Genomic DNA, 23,351 nt, shown 5'->3' on the forward strand with positions numbered 1-23,351 from the left:
TGTGAACCTAGGGGGAGACAGCAGACGGCCAAGTTCTGTGTCTCAAGGTTCACCCTTGGCATTTTCCCGGTAAAAATTGTCAAGTATCTCCACTGTTGATGGGTTTACCGAAATTCTGTAATTTGATATTTTGTTAATAAACCAAATTATTATTTTAATTGGAATATTGTATTGGCATTTATAACACCCCGGATATCTCTTTCAGGATATCCATTTTCTTGGATTCCTATTCTTGGAATGCTTATTCTGTGGGACCCACATTCCCCATGTAATATGTGTTGCAATGTAATTCGTGCTAAATATTAAAACTACAGCATTTCCTACTAAAGTCGAGTGATGGGAAAAGCTATATGCACCAAATGATTCAGCTATCAGAGACATGGCTGTCTCCAGAGATGTGTATCTCAGAGGATTATTCGTCTAACAAAAAATATGCATTCGATATGCATCCACGATAATATTCGTCGCCAGAAGAAGTGTATTCCAAAAGATTTTCGTATGAATTATTCACCCAATTCCGGGAAAACTTTCATGACATGCGGCAGAAAGAAAGAAAACTACATTAATGTGCTAAAAAGTGTAAGACCAACCCCAGTATCCCACAGAGCTCAGAAAATGTATAAGAAGAGACCCTGTGAAAGCAGCATCGGAGAATCACGGGGAATTCGGTGCGATAGAGGCCGAATTCATGTCCCCCCCCGGTTCCGATCACCAGGCTCGGTGCCGATTTGCTTGTGGCTTTTTCCAAAATTTATACTTTAATCATTCAATAAATTCCTTTAATTATTAAATTGGCTGATTCATTTATAACACCCAGGACCTGTCCCCGTCATTTTCCAGGTTCCCCATTCCCGGGTTTCCCATTCCCTGGACCCCCATCCCCCGGGACCCCCGTTTCCGGCAATCCCCCCATCCCGGGCTGCCCGGTACGCGTCCCACCGCCGCGCCCTCCCACCACCAGGGGGCGCGGCCGCCTGGCCGCCCGGTCTGAGCGCGCTTATGCCCGGTGCCTGCGCCGCCGCGGCCCCGCCCGTGCGCATGCGGCTGCTGTTCCTCTGTCGCTCGGTCTGCGGAAGAAGATGGCGGCGCGCTCAGTATGCCGGGCAGGCTGTGTGGCTGGCCGGGCGCTGCTGTGGGGCTCGCGCCCCTCCGTGAGTCACCGCGCCCCGCGGGGGCAGCGCGGGAGGGGTGCCCGGCCGGGCTGCGGGCGGCCCCGCAGTGCAGAGTGGCTGCCAGGCTCCGCCCGTGCCCCGGCCTGGAAGGTCATGGGGACGCGGAGGCCGGTGCGGGCCGGACGGCGGTGGTTGTGGGAGCCCCGAGGTCCCGGACCGGGGCCGGGCGGGCGGGGGCGGTGGCGACTGTCACCCAGTGCGGGGCTTGCAGCCGAGCAGCTGTCGGCTCTACGCCCCGGTACTGGGGTGTGACCGGTTAGTGCGGCTTTGCCCGGGGGTTTCCCACTTCTTCAAGCTTCTGAGTTCCCGGCCCTGCCGAGGGGAACAGTCTCTTAGTAGTGATGACAGCTTTTATTTTTACAGACAGCTTTATTGACTTTGACGAGAAAGCGAGGTGCTGCCACTTATGCCCAGACACTCCAGAATATCCCTGAGACCCAGGTCACCACCCTGGAGAATGGCCTCCGTGTAGCGTCAGAGGAGTCCAATCAGCCAACCTGTACGGTAAGTTTACCATGAGTTAGGGTGTTATTTGAAACAATCAGCCTTGCCTAGCCTGTAGCTGGTCTTCCAAAAGGGGCAGACCCTTCTGTAAACCAGCGCTTTTGACAGAGACTCCACTGCTTCACTTTGTGAACAGGTGGGATTAATATAGCAGCAGGAGGCCCGGGCTGGTATTGTATTGTCTTCAGACAAGTTTTCGTGCTCTACAAATTTGCTCAGCCTTACAGTTTTTGTATGAGCAGTAAGTGATCAGTAAAAGTTATCACTCTGACAAAACCAGATTTGGTGAAGCTGAGAGAGAAAAAGCCAAAATATGTGCAGGAAACGATTGCTAGTTTGTTCTTATTTTGGTTCTTCTGGTATAATGTCTGTGGACCAGACTTCTTGTCTCTGTTGTTATGTTTGTGTCCTTAGGATGCTGATGGTTTTTTCCTCTAATGTTGGTACTTGCTGATTTTGCTGACAGGTGGGTTTGTGGATCGAGGCTGGGAGCCGCTATGAAGACACGAAGACCAACGGGGCTGGTTTCTTTGTGGAACACATGGCCTTTAAGGTAAGGATGTGTGCTAGGTCTGCATAGACCTGCCCTGAATATTCTGTCTGTACATTGTCATCTTGTTTCGGAGGCTGTGGCTGTTGAAAGAGGATGTAAGTCAGGTCATCTGAGTCCTACAGTCTTTACACACAGTATAAAAATAAGTCTAAAAAGGTATCTACCCACGTGGTGCTCATTGGTTGAATGTGCAGCAACTTCCAAGCATGCATGAATTAAAAATAACTCTTAATTACTATTTTCTGATTTTTCCTGTTAAAGGAAAAAATGTTGTAATTAGCAGGTGTAACACACATAGAGCACTGCTGTTATGAAGCGTGTTTCCTCAGGTTAACACAGAGAATTCAAAGCAGCATTTCCTGTAGCCATTTATTTTTCTTTGCTTTTCTAACTAGGTTAGCAAAGTTCAGAGGCTACAGTTCTTGCTTTTCAAATTATGTAGGTGAGTGCTGAACAGAAGACATCTAAGTGTGAGACTTGCTGATTCAAGTTCAGCCTGTGTCTTCATAGGCAACTACAGCATCTGGCTAGCTCCTTAAGAGATGGGCCCTGTATTAGAAGTAGTCTTCAGCTTCTGTTTGTCTTCTTCTGTATATCACTGCTTGGATAGCTAGAAACCTGCTTATTTTGGTTTGGGCTTGTTCTTGGCTTACTTCCAGGGATGTGCTGTTCAGACACCGTTGTCTCAGCACAGATTGTCTCCTTCCCTGATGAGTTTTTGTTGGTTAGTGGTGATGACAGTTTTATTTTTTTCAGGCAGCTTTATTGTGTTTCAATAAACACAGGCTTTCTTGGAAGTTTGTGTTGGTCTTTCAAAATATACCTTAGCCATCCTTTATCTATAGGAAATAAGCCAAGTATTAAATCTCTTGCCTTGTGCACCTGCCCTTGGCTTTTTTCATGAATCACATGACAGGTTTTTCTCTTTAGGTCTTTATTGTTATTTTCATTACTTTAATTTTGACCTAAAGGGAATTTTGTTTATTTCATAATTGAGTTTATCTGGTTTCGTTTAGGGCACAAAGAAGCGTCCTGGCTCAGCCTTTGAGAAGGAAGTGGAGAGTCTGGGTGCTCACCTGAACGCATACACCTCCCGTGAGCAAACTGCCTTCTACATAAAAGCCTTGTCCAAGGACATGCCCAAAGGTAGGATGGCCAGGGGCAAAGTCTGACTGGGAGATTAAGTAAGTGCATGTGCTTCTGTTTCTCTCCACTATGCATCTTTTCTACCAACAGACCAGGGACTGAAGTTGAAGCTGAGCAGTAAATTGGAGGTTCTGATAGGCAGTTGAAGAGAGCAGTGCAGTGATGTGGTGCTTCAAGGCTGTACGTTCATATACCAAGAGTTCTAGTTATATCAGGCTGCACTGCATTGCCAGGCGGGAAGATGGGAGGGATTCACTAGTTTGTTGTTGTTTTATGGAGCTTAGCAACTGAGGTTAGTGACAGCTGCTGTGTGATGAGTGCTCAGTGCAGCTCTTGGCAGTGCTCCTTGTGCTCTGTGCGTGCTGCCTTCTCAGGGTCAATTTTGGGCAGAAGCAGTGATATGAATAGAGGCCTTACTGTAGGCATGGGCTGTGCTGTAGGCATCACAAACGCTTTGTAAGGATTCAGTGTGTATCTGGAAGGGTACCTGTTTCTGACATACTTCACCTTCCGCAGATGTTGCCTGCACTCTGCTGGTAGGGGTGCTTGGCAAACTAGTTTGGAGACTTCTTGCTAAACCAGTGTTGTTTGTTCTTCCCAGATGCTTTGGGAATGGGTAGCACTCAGCTCTGTTATATCGCATGCCCTCCCCCAGCATGGCTTTTGCACACTCCTGTGTGTCTCCTTTCAGTAGCACTAGGTAGCAGTCAGGCAGTGGGATGCTAACATAGGAATTGTGTTGCAGTTGTAGAGCTTCTGAGTGACCTTGTGCAGAACTGTGTGCTGGAGGATTCTGAGATTGAGAAGGAGCGTGGCATCATCCTTCAGGAGTTGAAGGAAATGGACAGCAACCTGACAGATGTCACCTTTGATTACCTTCATGCCACTGCTTACCAGGGGACTGCGCTGGCCCACACTGTTGAAGGGACCACAGAGAACATCAAGTGAGCAACAAGCTGGATGTGTTGCACAGCCTAGGGGTGCAGCCCATTGGGTGCATGACTGCTGCTTCCTTGGCGCAATAACTGCACAGTGTGTGTATGGAGGTGATCTGAGCCTGTAGGCTTCTCCTTGTGCTCTGACTGTGTTTTCTCCATTGGTGCTGTGAAAATGTAATGCTTCACATATTCCTTAGAACCACCTCATGCAAGCCCTTCCTGAGGCTGGAAGGAACAGGTTGAACCTTCTTCCATACTTCTCAGTTTGTTAGAAGAATTGGAGAGCTAGGGGTGCTCATTAAAGCAGTAGCCTTGTGTTAGCTCAGTGACTGGGTTCAGTACTCTACAGTATGTATTGAAGTCTGTCTTTAACTCTCCATCTTGGCTGCTGGTTCCCTGTTCTTTGTGTTCTGAAATTAAAGCACAGGGCAAACACAGTACACAGTGCAGTCTTTCTTCTAAAAAGCATTGTTACCCCACAGCAAAGACAACCATTGCTGTCACTGCACTATGAACTTGCTTCTTCTAAGCCTCTCATTCTTCCAGAGTTGGAGATGCTGATGTTCCCGATCTCTATGTTCTTTCCAGGAGGCTAACTCGAGCAGATCTGGCTTCGTATATTGATACTCACTTCAAGGCACCGCGTATGGTCCTGGCAGCTGCTGGAGGTAAGTTCTAGATCTTTGTAATCTTGGGAAGCCTCAGTATTTCCAAGCGTGTGATTAGACTTGTCACACATCACTAATGTGAAATCAGATAATTTTGTAAATTAATCTGTTTTAAGACTGGAAATCTCTCTATCATTGCCAGGTATTTCCCACAGGGAACTGGTAGATGCAGCTAAGCAACACTTCACTGGGGCGCCTTTTACATACAAGGGAGATTCTGTGCCTGCCCTTGCACGCTGTCGCTTCACAGGGAGTGAGGTAAAGTTGTTTCGGTCCCCATCAAAAACAAGCAGCTGTTGCCCATCTGTGAAATGAATGCGAAACCAATTACAGCTGCTTCTCAGTGGAAAAGTTGTTTGTGTGTCTCAGAGAAGGTGATGATGCACCATCTTGGTAGTGCTCCCATGTTCTGTCCTTGGAGCTTATTGCCACATGTTGGGTTTTAGATGGGACCCAAATCCATTAGGAGTGTGAGGCTCTTGCTCATATGATCTGCTGCAAAACTCACATCAGAGCAGCTGGTTTGTGATCGATTCTGCCTGGGATTCTTCCATTTCACTGGAATAACATCAAGGGCCCCAGTTTGTCAGCCTGGTGTTGCAGCAGGCTGCAGACAGATCAGTGTTCATGCAGTTCTCCCCCTCTCCTTGATGATTTTCCAGATCCGTGCCAGAGATGATGCTCTGCCCCTTGCCCATATTGCTCTTGCTGTGGAGGGGCCAGGATGGGCTGATCCAGACAACGTAGTCCTCAGTGTGGCTAATGCTGTCATAGGACGCTACGACCGCACTTTTGGAGGTGGGAAGGTAAGAGTCTTGGGAGTGCAACAGGGAGAGCCTGGAGCCTTTTCATGTGAAGTGTTACGGAGACCCTAGGTGGATGTGCTTCAGGGGAGGCTGTTGTGGTTAACTTCCAAGGGGAAGGGGTTAGGAGCCTGGAAAGTAGAATAGAAGTGTAATCAAGGCTGATCCAGGACAGTTCTTGAGAGGTGATGCTGGCAAATGAACTGAAGCTTCCATGGAAGAGGTGTAGCTGGTGAATTCTCAGGAGCTTATTCCCACCCTCGCAGCTAACCACTCAGTGAGAGTGTTGATGGAAGCACGACAGAATACTTTCTCAAGATGCAAGTTTGTCTTACCATTGTGGAACAATGGAACTCAATGTTGCATCCATTATCATCTGAAGTCTGTCTAGCCCATATATCTGTGCTAGTCCCTGCTGCTGGGAGATTTTGTCCTTCCCATTTTTTTCCCCACTTGTATGGTGGTGTGCGTATCAGCTTTTCAGCTGCAGCTGGGAAAAGAAATGGTTCTGCTGGATAGACTCCTAGGCCATTGTCTGTGGTTTTTCCGGCAGTGATTCTCATCTGTTGACCACATGAAGGCTCTAAATTAAGCTCTCCTTCAGCAAAGTGTTCCACTCTGTCTTGTCTATGATCTTCGTGAAAACAGCTCAGTGGGAAAGAATTTGAGCTGTGAGGAAGCTGAAAGTGAAGTGGCTGACAGCATCTCCTTATTTACAGAATCAGTCTAGCAGGCTGGCTGCGCTTGCTGTGGAGCATAATCTCTGCCACAGTTTCGAGCCATTCAACACCTCCTACTCTGACACCGGCCTCTTCGGTTTCCATTTTGTTTCTGACCCTCTGTCCATAGATGATATGATGTTTTGTGCTCAGAGAGAGTGGTAAGTACAACTTTGGCCCAAGTTGCTGTTCAAGATCTGAGCCTCTTATGGGAGACTGAGCTGCTGGGGGAGCATATTAAGTTTACAGAGAGCTGTGTCTCTTTATGAACTTCTAGGTAACTTGCATTCTGGTTAAATGATCCTATGTTTTCTGTAAATCTCTTAAGGATGTGGCTTTTGAGGAGCTGTTTTAATCCCGTAGAGCTCCTCAGGTCTTCTGCTCATGCTTTCAAGTATTAGCACCAAGACTTTGGGGGTTTTTATATACAAGTGAGATCATTCCTTAGACAAGGCTTTCCTAGGTGCCCAAGATACTTATCTCCATTGTCTTGTTAAGCCTGAGCAAAGCAGGCAGAGCTCTTGCTTCTCAGGCTCTTGTGTTGTGATTGATGAATGACCTGCTTCTGCAGTCATGACAGTATTTGGGAACATTCTGGCTTGCATCTTACTGTGTCCTTGAACCAGTAATGGTTCAAGGCCATATCTGAGCTACAAACCGTTCTGTGTGGAGCCGGTGGAGTGAGCCCTTGCCCCAGAGATGCGGCCATTGGCAGGAGACAAAGGGCTGTAGCAGCTGGAGTCGAAACAGACTGTAGAGCTGTCCTGTTCTTTCAGTATGTTTCCATAGCAGCTTGGCCATGCATGGGAATGGTTGACATGCCTTCCTTCTTCTGTGATAGGGCAATGCACACCATGTGCTGCTGGGCCTGCTGGGCAAGCCAGAGCCAGCACCAGGGCTGCAGAACCTCTGAGTGTAACTCATCCTGCTGGCTGAATCCCCTGCCTGTGTGCTGGAGCTCTTGCCTCCTACTGCTCAGTGCTCCCCAATTCTTAGCTGGTCTGTGGAGATCAAGGATGAATGTCAGCCTGCAAGACAAGCAGTGTTGATAACAGCTTATTTTTGAGAGGCTGGGGAAAGGGAGGAATTCACTTTCTGAGCAGACAAACATCTTTAAGACCTTTTGTGGTCTTTCCATGTCTTCTGCAGGATGCGTTTGTGCACTAGTACCACAGAGTCAGAGGTCACAAGAGCCAAGAACTGTCTCCGAAATGCCATGGTGGCTCAGCTGGATGGTATGTTCTGGTTTATGGGTTGACTACTCCGCAGCTTTCAGAGGATTTCTGCTTGGGGTTCTCCTGGGGAGCAGGACCTGTGCTAGAGATTGCAGTTTTGCTGGCAGGTACTGGGCAAAACTTCGTTTTCCTGCTCCACACTCCTCCTGCCATGTTGTCAAAGCAGCTGACCCCCAACCTGCTGTGTTTCCAGGAGTGACATACTGCCTGGTGACCTAAGAATTGAGACCCTCAATTTGGTCTGCCTTGGCTCTAACGCTTTGGAGATGAGTAAAGCAATCTGTGTATCACACAGCTCCTGCTGAAGTTGCATAGAGTGGGAATTAGGACTGTGCTTTTGTTAGCAAGGGGTTTACTGCTTAGACTTTCTACTCGGGGTTTTGGCTGATGATAAGGCTGTGCAATTCTGGAAGGCTTCTTGGTGCACTGACCATTCATTATCTTCAACATCCAGGTACCACACGGGTGTGTGAAAATATTGGAAGCCATCTCTTGCACTACGGACGCTGCATCCCTCTGGAAGAGTGGGATGCCAGGATTTCCGTAGGTATCCATTTGTTTTGGCTGGGATACCTGAACATGGTTGGTGTCAGCATTGTCTGGCCTTAGTCTGCTGCAGTAACACATGGCTTACTTACCCCTTAATCAGACTGCCTGGAGTCCAGGTGGTTAACCTGCTGACACTGATCTCAGGAGCTGTGACTTAGACACAGTGTATCCTGGACTGGAGTCAGTACATCCTAGAAAGAGGGCATACAATTGTGTTAAGCAGTACAACCTGAAATTCCTGTAACAGTTTTCCTAGTGGTGTCCCACACCTAGTTTGTGTAGTTTCTGTAGCCACACTGTCCCTTAGAAGACTTCTGATTTTGGCCTTGTCTTCTGTACCCATGGGAGCATCCACTGTGTAGGCATGTAGACATTACCTATCCTTTCAGGCAGAGCTGGGCATTTGGTGCAGATGGCCCCAAGGGTCTGATTGTATTTTTAATAATCTTGATATGTAATGGCAACAGAAACTTGCAACTTTGAGAAGTGTTGATCTGCTGGCAGCGTCGTTAATTGCTTGTTTGATCTTTATTAGGCCGTTGATGCAAGAATGGTGAGAGATGTCTGCAGTAAATACATTTATGACAAATGCCCAGCAATTGCAGCAGTTGGTGAGTAGTAGGTGACAATCAGTACACAGGTAAAAAACAAGGTGGGGCTGAGAGCTGAATGGAAGTGAGTTGCAGGCAGTCCTCATGTCTGTCCTGACTTCTTAAGCCACTCTGGTTCCTTAGTGGTATCCTCCTGCCTCTGCACATGAGATGTGCCAAGGCACATTTGCCACAAGATCAGACTTGCAGGTGATGGAGATGCAGTGCCAGTGAGTTGTTGGCTGTCTTATCACCTCTGCCTGCTGTGGAGCTGTGACTAAGACTGGGAGTCCTGTAGCTGGGTGTGGGCCCAGCATGTCTGCCAGGTGTCCTTACCCTGGGGTCAGGGTTGTTTATGTAAGGGAAGTGAATGGACCAGATTCGGCTGTGCTGCTCTGGCATGTCTGTCTGGCCAAGGACAAATTCCTCTCGTAAAACCTGCCTAAGCAGCTCAGCTCTGCTGCCTCCTTTCCTGTGTGTTGAGAATTTCCCTCCTCCTTGCAGCTGTTTCCTCTGGCCTTCAAAGTGGAGCAGCTTGGAAAAGGGAGACAAGTGTTTGAGCAGGAAGTTGAAATGTTGAAATGATTTGGTGACTCCTTGTATTTGATACCTGTATGGGGAGCTGTACTGAGCATTGTGTAGTGTGAGAAAACACCTTATTCTGTCAGGAGCTGGCATCTGCTAGTTTTCATGATGCAGGTTTGAGCTGTAGTTGCCTGGTTCTGTGCAGAGCTGTTATGGATTGCAAGCACAGGCTGTGCTGCCATCATCTGTTTTAAAGACCATGAGAAACTGTACAGGGATTTTTAACTATGTCTCCAAGTGACTTTACTCCTGTTCACTCAGGTCCCATTGAACAGCTCTTGGATTACAACCGCATCCGCAGTGCCATGTACTGGATCCGTCTCTAGGATATGTTGCCTGCAGGTTGGAAATAAAGAAGCTGTGGACAGGTTCCTTCTGGCACTGAATGTTTTGGGCATCACAGACAAGCTGAATCCATTCAAAGCCACTATCTTCTCTGTGTTAAATGTATAAAAATAAATACATCCTATGTGAAGTTGGTTCTGCTGGTAGTCAACTGTCTTCCTGAGAGGTGTGTGTAGACATTGTTAATCTTGCCAAATTGCGGAGATACGATGTGAGAAGCTGGAGCTGTTGACAGTCAAACATCTTTCCAGAGGGGCTATGCTATAATAACCCATATGTTTTTATACAGAGATGTGTTAACCTTTCTTCTTAAGAGTCCTGGTTATCTGTAAACCAGCTCAATAATGAGCAGAGATTATTGTGTAGTGATGGTCTACACATTCTTCTTTAACTCTCCTGCAGTCAGGCTCAGCTATGCAGTAACTGAGAAGCTCCTAACTGGCCTATACCCATAAGATAATCTCTAGGTCTGAGTAGTTGGAAGAGCTACCCAGCCCTTTTTGTCTTTTTGGTATTAAACTGGTTGTTGCTCCCTTGTCTTGCCTCTGGAAAGTTGGAACATGGAACAGAAAGCTGAGCACGGGGGGGTGGAGAAAAGTTTCCCACCAGGTGGCACTAGCCTGTCACAGCTACCCTTGGAAGCTGTAAGGTATTCCTGTTTGATTTTTCTATTTGGAATAAATGTCTCTGAGGTTCTTATTTATTTTCCAGGTTCTACCCTGACAAGGGAGATTTTAAAATATTAGTCATTACACTTGAGACTAATCCCGTGTACTAAATCATTTGTGCTGAATCTGAATTCTTGATGTGAGTCAGTGTGTCTGAACCCATTGCATATACTAGGCAAGTTTGAAACTGTTAAATGCTTTTGATGCAATTTGGGTTTAAGTATGGTCACAAGCTCTGGCTCGTTACAAGTGCAGTGAGGGCTGAAAAACTAAACAAGCTCACTTATGCCTCCAGCCTTGTGGAACCAGTAAATGATTCTGTCTTGGTTTTGTGACTGCAATCAGACTGTAATCCTCTTTTGTCTTCCATTGCTTTGTATTTCCCCCTCATGTTTGATTTTTCCAAAGTGTTACGCAGTTGGTGAGAGATACAAGGTAAAAGATCTTGCTTAGCATTTCCTGTGAGTTTTCTTCTTTGGAGGTATCTCTTTGGGAATGTCTGTTTTCTTTGAGTAATTAATTCCTTGGGCTCTTCTCTACTAGTTTATTCTAGGAACACATTCAAACCCCTCAGCAACAGATGCTTTCCATGTTGCTCTGTTTTTCTGCAAAAGCAACTGGCTGTGCTGAGCCTTGCTCCCAGCACTTCAGCAAGGGCCAACCCCTGACCAAAGGCTGCTGTTCCATGTAAAACTCTTGAGTATTTGGGCTGATCTGGACTAGGAGCTATGAGTGGCACTAGATGCAGAGGACTGTTGGGTGCCTGTTAGGTGCCAAGGCCAAGCTGTGCCCAGGATGTTAGCACTTTCAAGCTGCAGTTGTGGTGGCATTCTGCCTTGTAGTGCCTGTTGTGTTTGTGTGCTTTGGCAGTCCATGCCTCCGGAAACATGAGCGTGTTGCCATCTCCCAGGATTGAGAAGTTCGCCATAATATTTTTTTCCTTGGTAAACAACAACTGGGGATGTAGAAGGTGGGGAGGGGAAGCCCATTCAGGAGTCAAGTGTTCCTGCATGGCAAAGACCCCCATGCTCTGAGCCGTATCGGGCTTGGGAAGTGCAACCTGGAATTGATGCGGAGTCATTAAGCATTTGGCAGCCGAATGCTTTGATACTGGAGGAACTGAAGCTCTAATCTCATTGGCCACTCTCTTGCTGTTTGAGCTGTATTGGGGTGTTTCTGTTCCTCCACCAGAGTAGCCTCAGTCTAAGGGAATCCAAACAGAAATGTCTGGCATGGTGAAGTGTACTATCTCAGCTTTTCCTGAACCTTGAAAAAGAGATCTTTTGCTGGACTCCCCGCCCCCCTCTTCCCCCCCTCTTCCCCCCCTTCCCCCCCCTTCCCCCCCCTTCCCCCCCTTCCCCCCCTTCCCCCCCCTTCCCCCCCCTTCCCCCCCCTTCCCCCCCCTTCCCCCCCCTTCCCCCCCCTTCCCCCCCCTTCCCCCCCCTTCCCCCCCCTTCCCCCCCCTTCCCCCCCCCTTCCCCCCCCTTCCCCCCCCTTCCCCCCCCTTCCCCCCCTTCCCCTCCCTCTTCCCCCCCTCTTCCCCCCCCTTCCCCTCCCTCTTCCCCCCCTCTTCCCCCCCCTTCCCCCACTCTTCCCCCCCTCTTCCCCCCCTCTTCCCCCCCTCCTCCCCCCTCTTCCCCCACTCTTCCCCCCCTCTTCCCCCCCTCTTCCCCCCCTCCTCCCCCCCTCCTCCCCCCCTCTTCCCCCCCTCTTCCCCCCCTCTTCCCCCCCTCCTCCCCCCCTCTTCCCCCACTCTTCCCCCCCTCTTCCCCCCCCTCTACCCCCCCTCTTCCCCCCCTCTTCCCCCCCTCTTCCCCCCCTCTACCCCCCCTTCCCCCCCTCTTCCCCCCCTCTTCCCCCCCTCTTCCCCCCCTCTTCCCCCCCTCTTCCCCCCCTCTTCCCCCCCTCTTCCCCCCCTCTTCCCCCCCTCTTCCCCCCCTCTTCCCCCCCTCTTCCCCCCCTCTTCCCCCCCTCTTCCCCCCCTCTTCCCCCCCTCTTCCCCCCCTCTTCCCCCCCTCTTCCCCCCCTCTTCCCCCCCTCTTCCCCCCCTCTTCCCCCCCTCTTCCCCCCCTCTTCCCCCCCTCTTCCCCCCCTCTTCCCCCCCTCTTCCCCCCCTCTTCCCCCCCTCTTCCCCCCCTCTTCCCCCCCTCTTCCCCCCCTCTTCCCCCCCTCTTCCCCTCCCTGCAGTTTCCACTGCCCAGTGAAGGACAGTGCCAGAGAAGGGAGTTGGAACCATCCCTAGAAGCATCCCAAGTTCAGTGTAACTGGAGATGGTCTGAATGACCTAATAAATCTGTTTCCTGGCTCCATGGACAATGCGGGATTATTCAGTGGGGCTCTTTGACCAGTTTAGTTTTCAATGGCTTAAGTGTTTTATTGTTACTTGGAAGGTTACTTGCAATCCCATTAGTCTGCTGATAAATTTAGCCGGGTATATGGATTGGCCTTTGTGCCCTCCCCTCTGCATGGTTTTACCCTCCCCAGATTAGGTCCCCTCTTTCAAGCTATTATGATTGCTTTTACTCCATGACACCTTGACATTCGTCTGTTGGCTGCTAAAGGAGAGGATTTGGAAAGGAGGATACTGTGCATTGCTGTGTACACCCTGTGCAAGGCTCTGCAGTTTCCTGCACAGCACTTCAGTGGCTTGTCTCCACTACACAGAGCTATTCCAGAAATGTAAACTCTAGCAGTGAAAATGGGGAGCACTCACTAGAGCCCTGTGCTAAGTGCTCCATGTTGTCCTGGTCTCGTGCTGGGAGAGCAGCACCCCCAGTGCAGGGCTGCAGGGCCTGGCAGATGTACAGGGTGGATCTGCCTGTGAAGCAGGCAGCCTGTTTGATATGTGAGATGCTTGTTTGTGATTCAGGTGCTTGCCAAGAGAGGGGCCACAGCAGCCAATTGTCAGAGTTGCCTCACCTGAACTAATTACCCACCCTGGAAAGTACGGTTGATACTCATCATGGGTGCTGAGCCAAGCCTGTCCTGAGGAAGCAGGGAGGCTTTCACAGAAATGAGAGGCTTGGAGCTGTGCCACTCTTTGGAGCCAGAGAGCTTTAGGGAGGAAAGCCGTCCGCTCCCTGGGTCTGCTTCTCTACCTGCTGTCCTGCCAAGGCTGTTGAAAAATGGCAGTGGGAACCATAGGTGAGTGGGATTTAGAAGACGGCAGCAGTGCAGCTCTATGGTGTGTTGTGTTGCTGGAGCCTTGCTCTGCTCAGACCCCTGGTACAGGGATTGACTCAGGTGTTGGCATGGCTGTGACCAGAGACTTTCTCCCTCATCCAGCCCCTCTATAGTGTGGTTTGCTCAGGAAAGGGATGGGTTCTCTGTGAAGGGATGAAGTAACACTCAGTGGAGCTGCAGGATTGCCAGGCTGAGGGAGGTAGCTGGTGCTTGGTAGTCCTGACCAGGACTCCTGCTCTTCACTTTGCCCTTCAGCGCACTGCTGGGACTTTGCACACCAGGAGATAGGAACTCTGAGCAGTGGCATATGGACACATATCCAGTAATCCTGTTTCCTATTTGGAAAAGGAAGTGCCTTGTGTAAAGCTTTAGTTGTATTCATTGCGTGGAAAAGCAGTGGACAAAAGGCCCATCCGGGCCTGACTGCCAGCAACAGCCATCCCAGGCTGCTGTGAGGCACAAGGCATGGTGGCAGGAGCTGTCTTTGTCTGGAGTGGTGTGCCTGGGAGGGGTGAGTTGGAGCCCTGAATGCCCTCATTAAAAGCTACTTTACCCCACACGCCATCCAAAGAGGTTAGATGGTTCTCACTTTTCTATGCAAGTCTCTGCTTTCTTGTCCTTTCCCCTTATACATTTTCCTTTCTCAGGGCTGTGAAGTTTTTAGTGGGGCTGCCAGGCTGAGGTTTGGCTTCATTGCCCATTCAGACCATCACTGGGAATGCCCAGAAAAGCTCTTTGAAATGTGGGGCGTGGAGAAGGATCTGCTCAGAAATGGAAAATGGAGCTGCTGGGATGGCAGCCTGGGCAGGTCCCAGCCCTGGTCTGTGAGAGAAAGAAGGATTTTTTTCTGTACAAAGACGTGTCAATAGTACCTGTACTGGATCACCTGCCAGGTGCCCTGGAGACTGCTCCTGCTCAGTGTCCAACCATTCACTGCTGAGCCTCTGCCACAATCTGGGCTTATTTAAGGCTCCATATCTTGCTTTAGTGTAAGAGCTGCACAGGAGAGACAGCATGAGGACAGCGAAGGAAGCTGGATTAAATGCCTGAAGCAAGATTTGAGCAAGGCTTAAGATACTGAAACAGGAGCCTGAATATCTTGAGTGCTGTTCCTGGTTTCACCAAGAGCCTGCAGTGTGACATTGAGCATTCAGCTTTCTGGGGCACTGTGTCAAGGTGGGTACTGAAACCAAGTGCAGTGCACAGAAATAAAGCTGTTCCCTGTGCATTGCCCTCAGCACATGGTGACTCGGGTGTGCAAAGCATTTAGTAAAGCAGCCCCAAGACTGTGCAATGCTTTCTGCTTTGCATGTTACTTTTATTCAGAGTAAGCATTTGGATTATGCTATAAAGGGAATGTACTGCTTATCTTTGATTTGTTATATTTAGGGAAGAATGAGTTGATTCTTCTGGAGGGGATTTTTTCTTCCTCATTTGAATGTTTAATCTGGGGAACTGCAGTGATGTTGCTTCAAGATTTAGCAGTGGATGCATTTCAGCTTCAGGACAGTGCACTCTGAGTTTCTCAGGGTGCACTGTAGAGCTCAGCATTGTACAGATTCCTGTGCACCAAACCCATGGCCCCCGATTCAGGTCATGTTACTCTTGAGCAAAGCTTGTAGAGATGGAGAAACAGGCTTGGTTCTACCCATGAAATGTCGAGGGTGGGAATTCCAGGTAGGGATAACTGCCCATGCCCTTGGGGTTTCTCGCAGGAAAGTTGGTGAAGAGTGGCTCTAGGAACTGGAGCAGCAAGTTCCTGCCTCTGCTCCCCTGGCACAAAGGATGCTCCAGCATATCAAGAGGCTGTCAGGAGGAGAAGATGGCAGGTGAGTGTGCTTGAGTCTTGGGCATCCCAAGTCCACATGGCAGTTCTGCTTTTTCCATACCTTCCCCTCACTGGCTACTGCAAGGCTGGAGGTCCCCACTGCGTTCAACTGCTGTCTGCTCTGGTTCTTCTGCATCCCCTGCTTTGTTTACTGCTATTCCAGATGTGCAGCACTTGGCAGGAGCCCCTATGACGTGGGAACACAAGTATCCTGTTCCTGCCTCGCACGCACAGCAGTGACTCAGTTGACCTTGCCCCAGCCCCAGGTCTTCATGGTTCAAGGTGAATCCTGAAGGTGGTGAGGGGCCAGAGACAGGATGCTGTGCTCTTCCCTTCTTGGTAGCAACACAGAGGGGTGCAGAGGTGCTGGTGACATGGTTTCTGCTCTTGAGAGCCCTTAATTGTCACTGCTCTGGGAATGCACTATGTGGATGCAGATCGTACCCCTATTCCCATTGGGAGCCCCCACCTGTGCTGCTCAGGCTTCCCCCTAGAGCTCCACAGCACCCTGCCCCACAGCTGTGAGGTCTTTGTGTGGGATGTACATGTTTATCCGCCCCATGCCATCCTGGTGACATACCCTCCTGCTTGATGGAGATGTGAAATCATCCTGGGGAGGTCTAGGGAAGGAGGAGTTCCCATGGTGACAGACAGCGATTCACCTGGCAGGGCAGGGCAGATAGTCTTTTTTATTCCTTTCTTCTGGAGTTGGGCACCCAGCCAAAGAGCTGAAGGAGCAATGGCACAGCCTTGTGGGGGAGAGACACAGACAAATCTGGCATTGTGAACTGCATTAATCCCTCTGGAGCAGTTTTCCCTGCAACCTGGCAGATGCCCCACATGTAGGGGTGAGCCTGACCCTTCCTGCAGTGTTGATTCCCTGGGTGCTGGCTCCCTGCAGTTTCCTCACCATCCTAACAGACCTTGATAACCAGACCTTAACCTTCCTTCCCATGGATCATTGGTCATGTGTGAAACATTCAGGCCAGTATCCTGCAGCTGCTGGGGATCCAACACGGTTAGCCAACATACCCCTGGTATTGGAAAGTGTGGGTAAAAGAGCTTTTTGCTATCCACATGCCTTTATCAGTTTCCAAGGCCTGCAAAAGCCCCTTACCCAGAGGCTGCAGCATGGCCCAAACTCTCTAGTGGTAAGAAGCCCTTCCTAAGCCCCTGCCTGTCCCAGGCAAGGCCCCTGCCACACCCGGGTGTGAGCTGTGCCATCCCCTACCTGGCAGAGCATGTGCCTATAGGTCCTTGCTGGGCTGCACATCTCCCACCAGCCCTCCAGCTGTGGGCAATGCTCCCCACAGCTCTTCCGGGCTCCCCTTGCATAAGGAGCAGCCAAGTCCCAGGAAGAGTGGGATGGGGACTCTTTCATGAGTCCTGCCAGAAATTTATATAGATGTGCAGGTAGTTTTTAGGTGAATTGGTGCAGGTTGTGAAACACTTGAATAGAGGCAAAGAGGAAGCATTGAGCAACCACCCTGTCCTCCCAGCCATTAGGCCTGCATCCCAGATGCAGAAGTGGGGAAGTGAGAGCAAGATCATGTAAAAGAGGAGTGAGAGAGAGACAACCTTTCATTGGCACAGGGGCTGTGAGAAATCTGGATTTGGAGAGATGAGGTGGGCAAACTCCTTGTGCAGCTCCAGACTGTGTCTCTTGCTGTCACTTTGTGAGCACAAGCTGGCATGCTGCTCTGCCAGGGCCAGTGATACCAGTGCCTGTGGGTTTGTCAGCAGGAGGGACTGAGCACAAGGCATTAGCGCCCCATGTATTGGGACAGCAGTGTCAGTCCACTGTGAGCTGTGGTGCAGCAGCACGGTCCTGACAGTGGTCTAGCATGTACATCCTTGGGGGTTGGGATAAAGGCCCTTGAGGACTGGCTCCTTGGACTCACGAGGAATAGCCAAAGTTCCTCTTGGCAACACCCCTCCCCTGGGATTACAGCTATCCTGAGCCCCTGCAGCCAGGGAGGTATCTGTTGTTGTCATTGAAAAGAGGAACAAATCTACCCACCCCCTTCAAGCTGTGCAAAGCCCCTGCAGGGAGCAGCTTCTTGCAGCAAAGCTAGCAGCATCCCTGGAACAGCTCCAGCTTCCTAGGCCTGCATGCCACCTCTCTGCCTTTCCTCCCCGCTGCTTGGCAGTTGCTGTGAGCCCTTGTCACCATCCTGCTCCCCTCCAGCACGCCATACTATTTTGCTGCCTTCTCCTGTAGGTTCTCCAGGGTCAATGGGGGTTCCCATGGTTGGGCTAGCCTGCAGCTGGCCTTGTGTCCTTGCTTGCTGTGCTGGGAGCTGGGCAACTGCAATTTCCCAGGAAAGCTCAACATCGGGCAGCAGAACAGATTCCATGTGCAGGGAAGGTGATGCTGCCTTGCCCATCTACCCCTATACCATCTTCTCCCATCATGGGTTGGGAAGCAGGGATGGGGCAGCCATGGCTTCATAGTGCTTGTCCCAATCTTATGGGGAGTGGAGGTCACGCAGGATTTGGGATCTGATTGGTAGCTTGTCCCCATGTGCAACAGGGGCTTTTGAGTTGCTCCTGCAAGTACCCTGGCTCTGCAAGTCTAGGCTCTGTCCTGGCCTCCCGCAGACATCTCTGCTTGGTTGCCCCTCCAGGCCCTTGAAGTCATGGTGCCCCTGAAAGCCAAATTTGGGGCAGAGCACCTTGCAAGGCCAGGAACAGCCCCTGCTGTGACAACTCCCCAGCACCCAGCAGAGCCTGAGCTGTCCCATGTGCCACACACTTTGGAGGGATGATGTGAGGTCTCAAGGTGGCCAGAGGCAGGGCACCTTGGTGTTTGCAGGTAAAATGATTTCCTTGCTTTCCTTGGCACTGCAGGGAACCACCAGTGACCTGGCCTTGCCCTGAGCTGCTCTCCCAGGGGCCGGCTGCAGGAATACCACCTTTCGCCTCTGCATCTCTCACCTGGCATGAGGGGCTGGGCTGCCGACAATACTGGTCCCTGGGGAGCCCCATAAAGGTTGGGCAGGCAGGCTGGGCAGTACTGGTAGGTGCAGGATGGCACAGGCTGGCTCAGCCTCCCACCTTGTCAAGTCACACTCTGCGCACCTCGACCCAGCCCACACATGCCCTGACTGTGTGCAACGTGGGCTGGCAGCTCTCCCTCGGCTTCCCTTCATCTCCTTCCTGCAGGCATCTGAGAGGAAATTGCTCCCTCTGCTTTGCCAGTCCCTGCTCTTGCATTGCAATGGGTCCCTGGATCTCCCTTTTTGCACCCCAAGCCCAGCTGTGCCCCAGGTGCTGCCAGCCACTGCCTGCTGCTGCCTGCAAACCCTGCAGCCAGGACTGAGCTGGGAGCACTTCAATCCTTGTAACTCCAAGGCAGGGAATTTTTATCTGTCCCTAAAAAGAAGCAGGAGTTTCCATAGCTGTGTGTGCTGAGCTGGCTGGGGCATAAGCACCTCATGGGACCATCAGCTTGAGGAAAAGCAGCACTGGCCCTATGCATAGGGGCTGGGGTAGCTTTGCTGCACCTGGTACCTGCATTTCTACCATCTCCTACCTGCCCATTTGCAAGGGCAAGGCAGGTTGATTTTACTGAGCCTGGACCCAGCTGCAAGTGGGGACTGCAGGATCAGGAGCAGAGGGGAGCAACTTGTCCTTCAGTCAGCTGAGAAGCTGGATTCCTGCAGAAGGCTGTGTATGTGGCCAGCTGCAGCTTGGGACACTTCAGCCCCTGCCTGCATTCTGCTTATGCCTTCCCTCTGCCTCCCCCTGCGTCCCTGACACCCAGGCCCAGCCACTGTGCAGCCTCTCTGGGTATTCCCAGCACCACCCAAAGCCCAGCCACAGGATCCAGCTGAGGGCAGCTTTTTAACTAGGGACTCAAACCCTATCCAGTGCTGCTGGCTCCTTATTCTGCTTCCATCATCCCTGTTGTCACCTTCCCTTTCTGACATGCTGGCCCCATGCCTTTGTAAAGCACTGCCAGCCCTTGGCAGAGCCCTGGTGGTACCTGGCTCTCCTCTCACTTACTGCGCCTGGGAAGCAGCCTGGCCTCTGCAGTCACACTGACTGGGGCTGTCTTCTCCTGCACTACTTGTCCAAGAGGAGGGTCACATCCCTGTGGTGTTGCTGTTCCTTCCTGAGCCCATTTTGCATGGCCAGTGGGGCCTGGCCACAGTCCAGCGAAGGTTCATGCAATGCTGATGTGTGGCTGTGCTGGCAGCAGCCTCCAGACACAATAATTTATGGGCAGGAAAAACTTTCCATCCCTCCACAGCAGTTGTGAGAGAGCTGGGACATGCACCCACCCCATGGGGAGCCCTGGTGGGGGGGCACAGCTTGGCTACAGTGGGACCACTTGTCTCCATAATCCTTCAATCACCAGACTGCTGTTGCCTCCACAGCAGCTAAGTTCCCCCACAACCAGGAGCATCCCCTTCACTTTGGACATCCCAAGAGCTGCTGGGCAGAGGGCACCTTGCTGGTCAGGACTTGATCCTGATGTCATACTTTGATTCTTTTTGCCACAAGGGATGTGGCCTTGGGCAGCAGCAGGATGGAGGGTGCTCTAAGCTGTCCCCTCTGGCACAGAGGAGCTGGGGGGCTACTGTCTCTTTCCCTTGTGAATTGCAGCCTGCAGGGCTGGCATGGCTTCTAATCACCCCAGACTCATCAGGGTAGGTCAGCAGGTGGTAAGGGCTGACCATTTCCCACCCTGGTTTATTTTGTGGTCTCTTGGGTTGCTGGGTTGTCCCATGGGGTGGCATAAGTGTTCCCCAAGGCGCATTGTGAGTGTCTCCCTGTCCCTCTGGGCTCTTCTGGAGCTGACTGGGGATAGTGGCTCGGGGTCATGGGCCCCTTTCCTGGGATGCTGGGCTGGGTGCCACATCATGGAGATGGCGGTGGCTGGTGCTGGAGGACTTTCCTGGAGCGTGTCCCAGCTGGCCCCTGTGGCAGAAGAAGTTCCCCCTCCAGACTCTGGCCAGCTCCTCTATTCCTCACCCACCTCGGCACCAGCCCCCTGCTGCTCCCCTCCCCAGTGTAAAAGTGATGGGAGAGGTGCCTTCTCCCTTCCAGCAGGCCCAGAGCTGTCCCATACATCCCCACTGGCTGGAGGTGCTTATATCATGCTGGAGTGAGGAGCGCTGCAGGACCACAATAGAGCCAGGAAACTAAAGTCCTGTAAGGTTGTGCTGAATCCCAGATCAGCACCAGAGGCAGCGGTTGCAGTGAGTGGAGAGGGTGGGCAGATGTTGAGGGCAACATCCAAGCCCCACAGCACCATGAGTGCAGCAGGCTCTGTATCTCACCATGATACATGACTTATCCCAGAGAGATGGCACCTCACCTGGGGCTGAAGATTTTCTTCTTGTTTCCCACTAAGGCAGCAGTGAGGCCTCATGCCTGGCAAACATGGGCAGGGAGAAGCTCAGCTCCTGTGCACACTGTCAAACCAGGGTGCTCCCTTCCGTGGGGGTGGCATGACCCCTGTGAGGTTCAGGGTTAATACTTGCCTGGGCAGTGCCCTGGAAAGACCAGGGTTGTTGGGACCCTGTGGAACATCCTATGGTCTGAACAGCTGTTGAGTGTCATTTGGGAACCAGGTTGGCATGCACAGGCGAGGAGCTGGGGTCAGAGTCAGCCCTACAAATTTTGATCAGTGTCCGTGTAAGGAATCAGCATGCTCTGGGGCCGAGTCAGGTGGGAGATAGGGAACCCCAAGTCTGGGCTGTGGGAATGACTAGTGGTTGCGCTGCCAGCCTTCCAGGATTTGAGAAGGGTTTACAGCCTTTCGGGATGTTCCCGGAGGGACTGGCATGCAGCGGCGCCGGGGTGCCCGTGAGTCATTCACACCTGGTGCTCTCCATCTGCAGAGGCAGGACCGTCCCGCGCCGGGGGCGGCAGATTCCTTCTCTGGTCCTGGTATGCGGAGGGAAGCTGGGAAACACCGCGGAGGCGGAGACACTCTGGCTTTGGGGACCCAGAACCCCTGCGTGCCCCACTCCAGTGCACATGTAAGGGGAATACTGCTGGCAAGATGGTCAAGATGCTGCCGGGCTCTCTGTGGGCGATCAGGGTTTGGGGACCACTCCAAACCTGTGCCTGCTCCAGTCTTGGGGGCCGAGGTGGTGGGCAGAGCCCCTGGCATGGCTGTAAAATGTCGCTGCCTCAGTGCCGCTGCCTACGGCGCCCGCTGGGCGACCCTCGCCCCAGCGCTGCCCCCATTCATCGGTGTGACCCCCAGCCGCCTGTGCCCTGTCGCCGGCACCGTGCCGTGCGGCTGCTCCACCAGCTCCGGGCCCGGGGCCAGCCACAGAGCCCTTGGCAGGCCCCTTCGCTCCCTGTTTAACGAAGCCCCTTGTTTAATTGGGACAGGCCACCCTGTCTTCATTAAACGGGCTCTGGAAGGAGGAGGGTTTAGGGATGGTCCTGACCTGAGGATACTGGACTCATGGCCAGACCCAGAGGGCTGGGGCAGGCAGGGGGAAACCTATGGCCACAGCGAACTTCAGAACCTGCCCGCCAGGGCCAGGGCTGGGGTCTAAGGAGAGGAAGGCTAATGAAAAGGAGCGGATGCACTGCTTGCTGTGCCTTTAAGAAGAGTGAGGGCATCTCCGCTCCTCCCCTGCCTGGGAACAGCTTGCGCCTGGGAAAGTTGCCTGCAGCCGACCCTGGAGCATCTTTGCTAGGTGGCCGGTGGCCCTGTCACGGGCCCCCAGCTGTGAGGTGGCCCTGGGCCCTAGAGATCCCCACTATTTCTCCCCTTGCTGCCCACAGGAAGATGCCCCTGGGCCTGTCCATTGCTCTGCCAGGAGCCAGAGGGGAGCCCCTGGGTCAGTGGCCAGGAGGCCATAGGTACATGGGGTACTGGGGACAGGAGAGTGCAGGTTGACCAAGGGGACAGAGGTGGTATGGGGTGCATGTCAGGTTCCTTGGGGCAGGGTCAACCCCAGGTGAGCACAGGCACCAGTGGGGAGAATGAGATGCTGTGTGATGTGCCCCAAGGAGCAGTGTGGTTCCATGAGTGCCCTGGGGGTGAGGAGCACTCTGACGGTCAAGGGTGCACTATGGGCTGAGGAGAAGCCTCAGGGGACTGTTCCACCAGTCACAGGATGGGCAGGAAGTGAGACCAGGGCAACACAAGGTCCCTGTCTGCCTTGCTGGGCATCTTCTCCCTTTTGCCTCCTCCCAGCAACTGCAGCCACATCACCAGTGGCTTTCCAGCAAGTTTCTCCAGCTCTGGGGTAGATCTCAGTCACAAGTCTGCTGTGACATAGTGTTTTGAGCAGGGCAGGATGATGACAGCTGACTCCATGCAGTCCCCATACTAGAACCATGCGTGCTGCCCATGTGATGGGTACCCCCGAGCCGTGTGTGAGGAAAGATCCTGGACCAGGCCTGGCTGTCCTGCAGCCTCATGGGTGCTGCACTGGCATGGGGAGCAGCCTTTCACCACCAGTGTCCTTCCCAAGGCTAGTGTTCAGAGCCAGGCTTTAACCCAGATGGTGGCAGGGACTCGAGTCCCTGTGGCAGCTCCATCCAGCTCTGCCTGGGGCCAGGCCCCAGGTCTTGATGGATGGATGGATGGATGGATGGATGGATGGATGGATGGATGGATGGATGGATGGATGGATGGATGGATGGACGGATGGACGGATGAATGGAAATTGGTGGAAGTGTGGCCAACTCCTGGCTGGGAGGTGCCAGAGCTGCTCACATTCCTGGAAGATGCAGATGCTGGAGGGAAAACTGCCTTGAGCCTTACTGGAGCCCACTCACCCCCTCACAGAGTAGCAAATCCAGCAGCAACCGTTCCCAGGTGTCCAGCCCTCTCCTGCTTCATTCCCATCCAGGAGCCACTGTGCGACGTGCAGCCGCGGGGCAGC

General features: G+C 52.1%; 1 protein-coding gene across 1 annotated transcript; it reads left to right on the forward strand.

The window, feature by feature from the left end:
• Nucleotides 1–1,000: 1,000 nt before the first annotated feature.
• LOC134558076 (cytochrome b-c1 complex subunit 1, mitochondrial) lies at nt 1,001–9,937 on the forward strand. Its single transcript, XM_063411575.1, has 13 exons — nt 1,001–1,151; nt 1,536–1,676; nt 2,143–2,229; nt 3,246–3,375; nt 4,121–4,319; nt 4,902–4,981; nt 5,124–5,239; nt 5,644–5,787; nt 6,504–6,664; nt 7,653–7,738; nt 8,193–8,281; nt 8,823–8,898; nt 9,724–9,937. The coding sequence occupies exons 1-13, from the start codon at nt 1,080–1,082 to the stop codon at nt 9,786–9,788; spliced, it is 1,446 nt and encodes a 481-aa protein (XP_063267645.1). The 5' UTR covers nt 1,001–1,079; the 3' UTR covers nt 9,789–9,937.
• The last annotated feature ends 13,414 nt before the right edge of the window (nt 9,938–23,351 follow it).

Source organism: Prinia subflava, chromosome 14, assembly GCF_021018805.1.
Source record: "Prinia subflava isolate CZ2003 ecotype Zambia chromosome 14, Cam_Psub_1.2, whole genome shotgun sequence".
Taxonomy (NCBI): domain Eukaryota; kingdom Metazoa; phylum Chordata; class Aves; order Passeriformes; family Cisticolidae; genus Prinia; species Prinia subflava.